This window comes from Ranitomeya imitator, chromosome 7, assembly GCF_032444005.1.
Source record: "Ranitomeya imitator isolate aRanImi1 chromosome 7, aRanImi1.pri, whole genome shotgun sequence".
NCBI lineage: Eukaryota > Metazoa > Chordata > Amphibia > Anura > Dendrobatidae > Ranitomeya > Ranitomeya imitator.
The window spans coordinates 3,320,180-3,330,189 of NC_091288.1; the positions used below are offsets into that span (position 1 = coordinate 3,320,180).

Consider the following 10,010-nt stretch of genomic DNA (forward strand, 5'->3'; position numbering starts at 1 on the left):
ACACCTACAGGACCCCGGTATATACACATACACCCCCGACACCTACAGGACCCCGGTATATACACATACACCACCGACACCTACAGGACCCCGGTATATACACATACACCCCCGACACCTACAGGACCCCGGTATATACACATACACCCCCGACACCTACAGGACCCAGGTATATACACATACACCACCGACACCTACAGGACCCCGGTATATACACATACACCCCCGACACCTACAGGACCCGGTATATACACATACACCACCGACACCTACAGGACCCCGGTATATACACATACACCCCCGACACCTACAGGACCCCGGTATATACACATACACCCCCGACACCTACAGGACCCCGGTATATACACATACACCCCCGACACCTACAGGACCCCGGTATATACACATACACCCCCGACACCTACAGGACCCCGGTATATACACATACACCACCGACACCTACAGGACCCCGGTATATACACATACACCCCCGACACCTACAGGACCCCGGTATATACACATACACCACCGACACCTACAGGACCCCGGTATATACACATACACCCCCGACACCTACAGGACCCGGTATATACACATACACCGCCGACACCTACAGGACCCCGGTATATACACATACACCACCGACACCTACAGGACCCCGGTATATACACATACACCACCGACACCTACAGGACCCCGGTATATACACATACACCACCGACACCTACAGGACCCGGTATATACACATACACCCCCGACACCTACAGGACCCCGGTATATACACATACACCACCGACACCTACAGGACCCCGGTATATACACATACACCCCCGACACCTACAGGACCCCGGTATATACACATACACCACCGACACCTACAGGACCCCGGTATATACACATACACCCCCGACACCTACAGGACCCGGTATATACACATACACCGCCGACACCTACAGGACCCCGGTATATACACATACACCCCCGACACCTACAGGACCCGGTATATACACATACACCACCGACACCTACAGGACCCCGGTATATACACATACACCCCCGACACCTACAGAACCCGGTATATACACATACACCCCCGACACCTACAGGACCCGGTATATACACATACACCCCCGACACCTACAGGACCCGGTATATACACATACACCACCGACACCTACAGGACCCCGGTATATACACATACACCCCCGACACCTACAGAACCCGGTATATACACATACACCCCCGACACCTACAGAACCCGGTATATACACATACACCCCCGACACCTACAGAACCCGGTATATACACATACACCCCCGACACCTACAGGACCCGGTATATACACATACACCCCCGACACCTACAGAACCCGGTATATACACATACACCACCGACACCTACAGGACGCGGTATATACACATACACCCCCGACACCTACAGGACCCCGGTATATACACATACACCACCGACACCTACAGGACCCCGGTATATACACATACACCACCGACACCTACAGGACCCGGTATATACACATACAGGACCGACACCTACAGGACCCCGGTATATACACATACACCACCGACACCTACAGGACCCCGGTATATACACATACACCACCGACACCTACAGGACCCGGTATATACACATACAGGACCGACACCTACAGGACCCCGGTATATACACATACACCACCGACACCTACAGGACCCCGGTATATACACATACACCCCCGACACCTACAGGACCCCGGTATACGGCTGCACGGACAGAGGTTTGCTGGCTCTTGGTATTTGGGGTCTCTCCCTGACGGCTCGGGGGTCCTAGAAATCTCCGCCGGGAGGAGAGATGATGATGGCGCAGGCGCACTGTCACCAGACAGCTGTGTGGATCGGACACCACGTGACCTCAGACAATGACATTGGCAGAATGAGAAATCAGAGGCGTTTCCCATTGCCACATCCAATATGGCGGTCTTCGGGGTCACCTGATCGTATCGAGCGAAGTGATTGGCTATGTGATCAGGTGACTGGGCGAAGCTATATCTATGGCGCCCGGGCGGTATCTCACGTGTTCATCCAAAGTCCCGTCCTAACACAGGAGCAACCGAGAGCAGCAGCGCCATGTCCCAGGTGAGGCGGCCGCGGTGTGCCGGGCTACTGCGCCCCAAAGCTGCGGCCATGACGGTTGTCAGGTGTTCCCTCCTCCTTTCTCCGCTCTTATCGGTTGTCGGTCCCCCCTCCCCTTGCGGAACTGTCTCCCCTTCCCCCCCCGTGCTGTATGGTCTCCTGCCTTCCCCCAAACCCCCCCCCCCCCCCCGTGCTGTACGGTCTCGTGAACCCTTGTCCCCCCCCCCCCCGTGCTGTACTGTCTTGCACTTCCTCCCCCCCCACCCCCCGTTTTGTACGTTCTCTTCAACCCTTCCCCCCCCCCCCCGTGCTGTACGGTCTCTTGGACCCTTACACAACCCCCCCACCCCCCCTGTGCTGTACGGTCTCCTGCCTTCCCCCCCCTTCCCCGTGCTGTACGGTCTCCTGCCCTTCCCCCCTCCCGTGTGCTGTACGGTCTCGTGAACCCTTGTCCCCCCCCCCGTGCTGTACTGTCTTGCCCTTCCCCCCCCCCCCCCGTGCTGTACTGTCTTGCCCTTCCCCCCCCCCCCCCCCCGGTTCTGTACGGTCTCCTGCCTTCCCCCCTCTTCCCCGTGCTGTACGGTTCCCCCCCTCCCCCGTGCTGTACGGTTCCCCCCCTTCCCCGTGCTGTATGGTCTCCTGCCTTCCCCCCCCCCCCCCCGTGCTGTACGGTCTCGTGAACCCTTGTTACCCCCCGTGCTGTACGGTCTCTTGCCCTTCCTCCCCCCCCCCCCGGTTCTGTACGGTCTCCTGCCTTCCCCCCTCTTCCCCGTGCTGTATGGTCTCCTGCCTTCCCCACTCTCCCCCGTGCTGTACGGTCTCTTGAACCGCCTTCCCCCCCCCCCCCCCCCCGTGCTGTATGGTCTCTTGAACCCTTTCTCCCCCGTGCTGTACGGTCTCTAGAACCCTTCCTTCCCCCCCCCCCCCCTGTGCTGTACGGTCTCTTGCCCTTCCCCCTCCCCCCCCCGTGCTGTACGGTCTCTTGAACCGCCCCCCTTCCCCGTGCTGTACGGTCTCTAGAACCCTTCCTTCCCCCCCTTCCCCGTGCTGTACGGTCTCTTGCCCTTCCCCCTCCCCCCCCCGTGCTCTACGGTCTCTTGCCCTTCCCCTCCCCCCGTGCTGTACGGTCTCTTGAACCGCCCCCTCCCCGTGCTGTATGGTCTCTTGCCCTCCCCCCCGTACTGTACGGTCTCTTGCCCTCCCCCCCGTGCTGTACGGTCTCTTGCCCTCCCCCCCGTGCTGTACGGTCTCTTGAACCGCCCCCTCCCCGTACTGTATGGTCTCCTGCCTTCCCCCCCCCCCCCGTGCTGTACGGTCTCCTGCCTTCCCCCCCCCTTCCCCGTGCTGTACGGTCTATTGCCCTCCCCCCCCCCCGTGCTGTACGGTCTCTTGAGCCCTTCCCCCCCCCCCCCCGTGCTGTACGGTCTACTGCCTCACCCCCCCCCCTTCCCCGTGCTGTATGGTCTCCTGCCTCCCCCTCTTCCCCGTGCTGTACGGTCTCCTGCCTTTCCCCCCTTCCCCGTGCTGTACGGTCTCTTGAGCCCTTAACCCCCGTGCTGTACGGTCTCTTGCCCTACCCCCCCCCCCCCCCCCCCCGTGCTGTACGGTCTCTTGCCCTACCCCCCCCCCCCGTGCTGTACGGTCTCTTGCCCCCCCATGCTGTACGGTCTCTTGAACCCCCTTCCCCCGTGCTGTACGGTCTCCTGCCTTCCCCCCTCCCCCCCCTTCCCCGTGCTGTACGGTCTCTTGCCCACCCCCCCCCCAGTGCTGTACGGTCTCTTGAACCGCCCCCCCCCCCGTGCTGTACGTTCTCCTGCCCTCCCCCCCCAGTGCTGTATGGTCTCCTGCCTTCCCCCCCCCCCCCTTCCCCGTGCTGTACGGTCTCTTGAACCGCCCCCTTCCCGTGCTTTATGGTCCCTGCCTTCCCCCCCCCCCCGTGCTGTACGGTCTCTTGAACCGCCAAACCCCCCCCCCGTGCTGTACGGTCTCTTGAACCGCCCCCTCCCCGTGCTGTACGGTCTCCCGCCTCCCCCCCTTCCCCGTGCTGTACGGTCTCCTGCCTTCCCAAACACCCCCCCCCCCATTCCCCGTGCTGTACGGTCTCTTGAACCGCCCCCCCCCGTGCTGTACGGTCTCTTGAACCGCCCCCCTCCCCGTGCTGTACGGTCTCCTGCCTTCCCCCCCCCCCCCCCCCGTGCTGTACAGTCTCCTGCCTCCCCCCGTGCTGTATTGCCTCCTGCCTTCCTCCCGTGCTGTACGGTCTCTTGCCCTTCCCCCCCCCCCCCCCGCCCTGTGCTGTACGGTCTCCTGCCTTCCCCCCCCGTGCTGTACGGTCTCTTGCCCTTACTCCCCCCCGTGCTGTACGGTCTCTTGAACCGCCCCCCCCCCGTGCTGTACGGTCTCTTGAACCGCCCCCCTCCCCGTGCTGTATGGTCTCCTGCCTTTCCCCCCCCCCCGTGCTGTACGGTCTCCTGCCTCCCCCCCCCCCCCCTAGTGCTGTATGGTCTCCTGCCTTCGCCCCCCCCCCCCCCCGTGCTGTACGGTCTCTTGCCCTTCCCCCCCCTCCCCCCCGCCCTGTGCTGTACGGTCTCTTGAACCGCCCCCCCCCCCCCCCCGTGCTGTACGGTCTCATACCCTTCCCCCCTCCCGTGTGCTGTACGGTCTCGTGAGCCCTTGTCCCCCCCCCCCCCCGTGCTGTACTGTCTTGCCCTTCCCCCCGCCCCGTGCTGTACTGTCTTGCACTTCCTCCCCCCACCCCCCGTTTTGTACGTTCTCTTCAACCCTTCCCCCCCGTGCTGTGTGGTCTCTTGAACCGCCCCCCTCCCCGTGCTGTATGGTCCCCTGCCTTCCCCCTCCCCCCCGTGCTGTACGGTCTCTTGCCCTTCCCCCTCCCCCCCGTGCTGTACGGTCTCTTAAACCGCCCCCCCTTCTCCGTGCTGTAAGGTCTCTTGCCCTTTCTCAAACACCCCCCCCCCCGTGCTGTACTGTCTTGCACTTCACCCCCGTGCTGTACGGTCTCTTGAACCGCCCCCTTCCCCGTGCTGTACGGTCTCCTGCCTTCCCCCCCCTTCCCCGTGCTGTACGGTCTCTTGCCCTTCCCCCTCCCCCCGTGCTGTACGGTCTCCTGCCTTCCCCGTGCTGTGCGGTCTCTCGCCCTTCCCCCCCTCCCGTGTGCTGTACGGTCTCGTGAACCCTTGTCCCCCCCCCCCGTGCTGTACTGTCTCCTGCCTTCCCCCCCCCCTTCCCCGTGCTGTACGGTCTCTTGCCCTTCCCCCTCCCCCCCGAGCTGTACGGTCTCTTGCCCTTCCCCCTCCCCCCCGTGCTGTACGGTCTCTTGCCCTTCCCCCTCCCCCCCGTGCTGTACGGTCTCTTGCCCTTCCCCTTCCCCCCCCCCCCCCCCCGTGCTGTACGGTCTCTTGCCCTTCCCCTTCCCCCCCCTGTGCTGTACGGTCTCTTGCCCTTCCCCCCCAGTGCTGTACGGTCTCTTGCCCTTCCCCCCCCTCCCCGTGCTGTATGGTCTCCTGCCTTCCCCCCCCGTGCTGTACGGTCTCTTGAGCCCTAGACCCCCCCCCCCCCCCCCCCCGTGGTGTACGGTCTCTTTGACCCTTACACAACCCCCCCCACCCCCCCTGTGCTGTACGGTCTCCTGCCTTCTCCCCCCCACCCCCCCGTGCTGTACGGTCTCTTGCCCTTCCCCCCTCCCGTGTGCTGTACGGTCTCGTGAACCCTTGTCCCCCCCCCCCGTGCTGTACTGTCTTGCCCTTCCCCCCCTCCCGTGTGCTGTACTGTCTCTTGCCCTTCCCCCTCCCCCCCGTGCTGTACGGTCTCTTGCCCTTCCCCTTCCCCCCCCCCCCCCGTGCTGTACGGTCTCTTGCCCTTCCCCTTCCCCCCCCCCCCCCCCGTGCTGTATGGTCTCCTGCCTCCCCTTCCCCGTGCTGTATGGTCTCCTGCCTCCCCCCCCCCCCCCTCCCCGTGCTGTATGGTCTCCTGCCTTCCCCCCCCCCCCCCCCGTGCTGTACGGTCTCTTGAGCCCTAGACCCCCCCCCCCCCGTGCTGTACGGTCTCTTTGACCCTTACACAACCCCCCCACCCCCCCTGTGCTGTACGGTCTCCTGCCTTCTCCCCCCCACCCCCCCGTGCTGTACGGTCTCTTGCCCTTCCCCCCCTCCCGTGTGCTGTACGGTCTCGTGAACCCTTGTCCCCCCCCCGTGCTGTACTGTCTTGCCCTTCCCCCCTCCCGTGTGCTGTACGGTCTCGTGAACCCTTGTCCCCCCCCGTGCTGTACTGTCTTGCCCTTCCCCCCCCCCCCCCCCCCGGTTCTGTATGGTCTCCTGCCTTCCCCCCCCCCCCGTGCTGTACGGTTCCCCCCCTTCCTCGTGCTGTATGGCCTCCTGCCTCCCCCCCCCCGTGCTGTACGGTCTCGTGAACCCTTGTTACCCCCCGTGCTGTACTGTCTTGCCCTTCCCCCCGTGCTGTACGGTCTCTTGCCCTTCCTCCCCCCCCCCCCCCCCCCCGGTTCTGTACGGTCTCCTGCCTTCCCCCCTCTTCCCCGTGCTGTATAGTCGCCTGCCTTCCCCCCCCTCCCCCGTGCTGTACGGTCTCTTGAACCGCCTTCCCCCCCCCCCCCCCCCGTGCTGTATGGTCTCCTGCCTTCCCCCCCGTGCTGTACGGTCTCTTGAACCCTTTCTCCCCCGTGCTGTACGGTCTCTAGAACCCTTCCTTCCCCCCCCGTGCTGTACGGTCTCTTGCCCTTCCCCCTCCCCCCCCCGTGCTGTACGGTCTCTTGAACCGCCCCCCTTCCCCGTGCTGTACGGTCTCTTGCCCTTCCCCCCCCCCCCCCCGTGCTGTACGGTCTCTTGCCCTTCCCCCCGTGCTGTACGGTCTCTTGAACCGCCCCCCTTCCCCGTGCTGTACGGTCTCTTGCCCTTCCCCCTCCCCCCCCGTGCTGTACGGTCTCTTGCCCTTCCCCCCGTGCTGTACGGTCTCTTGAACCGCCCCCCTCCCCGTGCTGTATGGTCTCCTGCCTCCCCTCCCCCCCGTACTGTACGGTCTCTTGAACCGCCCCCTCCCCGTACTGTATGGTCTCCTGCCTTCCCCCCCCTTCCCCGTGCTGTACGGTCTATTGCCCTCCCCCCCGTGCTGTACGGTCTCTTGAGCCCTTCCCTCCCCCCCCGTGCTGTACGGTCTCCTGCCTCACCCCCCCCCCCCTTCCCCGTGCTGTATGGTCTCCTACCTTTCCCCCCTTCCCCGTGCTGTACGGTCTCTTGCCCTACCCCCCCCCCCCGTGCTGTACGGTCTCTTGCCCCCCATGCTGTACGGTCTCTTGAACCCCCTTCCCCCGTGCTATACGGTCTCCTGCCTTCCCCCCTCCCCCCCCTTCCCCGTGCTGTACGGTCTCTTGCCCACCCCCCCAGTGCTGTACGGTCTCTTGAACCGCCCCCTTCCCGTGCTGTATGGTCTCCTGCCTCCCCCCCTTCCCCGTGCTGTACGGTCTCCTGCCTTCCAACCCCCCCACCCCCCCCCCCCCCCCCCCGTGCTGTACGGTCTCTTGAACCGCCAAACCCCCCCCGTGCTGTACGGTCTCTTGAACCGCCAAACCCCCCCCCCGTGCTGTACGGTCTCTTGAACCGCCCCCTCCCCGTGCTGTACGGTCTCTTGAACCGCCCCCTCCCCGTGCTGTATGGTCTCCTGCTTCCCCCCCGTTCTGTACGGTCTCTTGCCCTTCCCCCCCCCCCCCCCGTTCTGTACGGTCTCCTGCCTCCCCCCCCCCCCCCCCGTTCTGTACGGTCTCGTGAACCGCCCCCCCCCCCCCGTGCTGTACGGTCTCGTGAACCCCCCCCCGTGCTGTACGGTCTCGTGAACCGCCAAACCTCCCCCCCCGTGCCGTACGGTCTCCTGCCTTCCCCCCCCCCCCCCCCCCCCCGTGCCGTACGGTCTCCTGCCTTCCCCCCCCCCCCCCCCCCGTGCCGTACGGTCTCCTGCCTTCCCCCCCCCCCCCCGTGCTGTATGGTCTCCTGCCTTCCCCCCCCCCCCCCCGTGCTGTACGGTCTCCTGCCTTCCCCCCCCCCCCCCCCCCCCCCCCGTGCTGTACGGTCTCTTGAACCGCCCCCCTCCCCGTGCTGTACGGTCTCCTGCCTTCCCCCCCCCCCCCGTGCTGTATGGTCTCCTGCCTCCTTCCCCCCCCCCCCCATGCTGTACGGTCTCCTGCCTTCCCCCCCCCCCCCTCCCCGTGCTGTACGGTCTCTTGAACCGCCCCCTCCCCGTGCTGTATGGTCTCCTGCCTCCCCCCCTTCCTCGTGCTGTACGGTCTCCTGCCTTCCCCCCCGTGCTGTACGGTCTCTTGAAACGCCATACCCCCCCCCCCCCCCCGTGCTGTACGGTCTCTTGAACCGCCCCCCTCCCCGTGCTGTACGGTCTCCTGCCTTCCCCGTGCTGTACGGTCTCCCGCCTCCCCCCCTTCCCCGTGCTGTACGGTCTCCTGCCTTCCAAAAACCCCCCCCTTCCCCGTGCTGTACGGTCTCTTGAACCGCCCCCTCCCCGTGCTGTACGGTCTCTTGAACCGCCCCCTCCCCGTGCTGTACGGTCTCTTGAACCGCCCCCTCCCCGTGCTGTACGGTCTCTTGAACCGCCCCCTCCCCGTGCTGTACGGTCTCTTGAACCGCCCCCTCCCCGTGCTGTACGGTCTCCTGCCCTTCCCCCCCCCCCCCGTGCTGTACGGTGTCTTGAGCCCTTCCCCCTCCCCCCCCCCCCCCCCCCCTGTGCTGTACGGTTTTTTGAACCCTTTAACCCCCCCACCCTCCCCCCGAGCTGCTGCGGATGTTGCCGTGGTGATGCGGAGTTCCGCCTCCTGTGTTTCAGGCTGACTTTGATGAGGCGGCGGCGGAGGTGAAGCGTCTGACGTCGTCTCCCAGTGACCCGGAGCTGCTGGAGCTGTACGCGCTGTACAAGCAGGCGACGACCGGGGACGTGAACACCGGTGAGTGCGGGGGAGGGGCGATGTCATGGTGGCTGTCGCTCACCTTCTCTCTCCTGTCTGCAGAGCGGCCGGGGTTCATGGACTTCAAGGGGAAAGCCAAGTGGGACGCCTGGGCTGCAAAGAAAGGTGAGTGCAGCTGTGAGTGTGGGGGGCCGTGTGTGGGGGTCTCGCCAGTCATCACCCTCTTCATCCTCTCCTCCAGGAACCAGTCAGGACGACGCTCGGGCGCGATACATCCAGCTGGTGAACGAGCTGAAGGGCAAATACGGCTGCAACTGAAGGGTTAATGTCACCGGCTGCTCCGCTCAATAAAGCTTTATTATCCTACACTGCAGCTCCTTATTTGTGCGCGGCCGCCGGGAGTGTGCAGGTCACATCACCGCCACTAGAGGGGGCTCCTCACATACAGATGTGTATATATATACAGTCACCACTAGAGGGGGCTCCTCACATACAGATGTGTGTGTGTGTGTGTGTGTATATATAGTCACCACTAGAGGGAGCTCCTCACATACAGATGTGTGTATATATAGTCACCACTAGAGGGAGCTCCTCACATACAGGTGTGTGTGTTCAAGATTCAAAGAAGCTTTATTGTCAGGACCAAATACACATCAGTTTTGCCAAAGCAAGTGTATAAAGGCAATAGGGATAGGGACTGTGGGGATGTTGGGTAGGAGCTGTAGGGGAGTTGGATGGGGGCAGATCCATTGTGGGGGCTATAGTCCATGGCATAGGGGAGGTGGATGGGGCAGATCCATTGTGGGGGCTATAGTCCATGGCATAGGGGAGGTGGATGGGGCAGGTCCAGGTTGGGGGCTATAGTCCATGGCATAGGGGAGGTGGATGGGGCAGATCCAGGGTGCGGGCTATAGTCCATGGCATAGGGGAGGTGGATGGGGCAGATC

At 64.0% G+C, this 10,010-nt stretch overlaps 1 protein-coding gene across 1 annotated transcript; it reads left to right on the plus strand.

Annotated features, from left to right (window-relative positions):
• Nucleotides 1-1,991: 1,991 nt before the first annotated feature.
• DBI (diazepam binding inhibitor, acyl-CoA binding protein) lies at nt 1,992-9,429 on the plus strand. Its single transcript, XM_069735298.1, has 4 exons — nt 1,992-2,129; nt 8,985-9,102; nt 9,166-9,228; nt 9,305-9,429. The coding sequence occupies exons 1-4, from the start codon at nt 2,121-2,123 to the stop codon at nt 9,379-9,381; spliced, it is 267 nt and encodes an 88-aa protein (XP_069591399.1). The 5' UTR covers nt 1,992-2,120; the 3' UTR covers nt 9,382-9,429.
• Nucleotides 9,430-10,010: the final 581 nt, after the last annotated feature.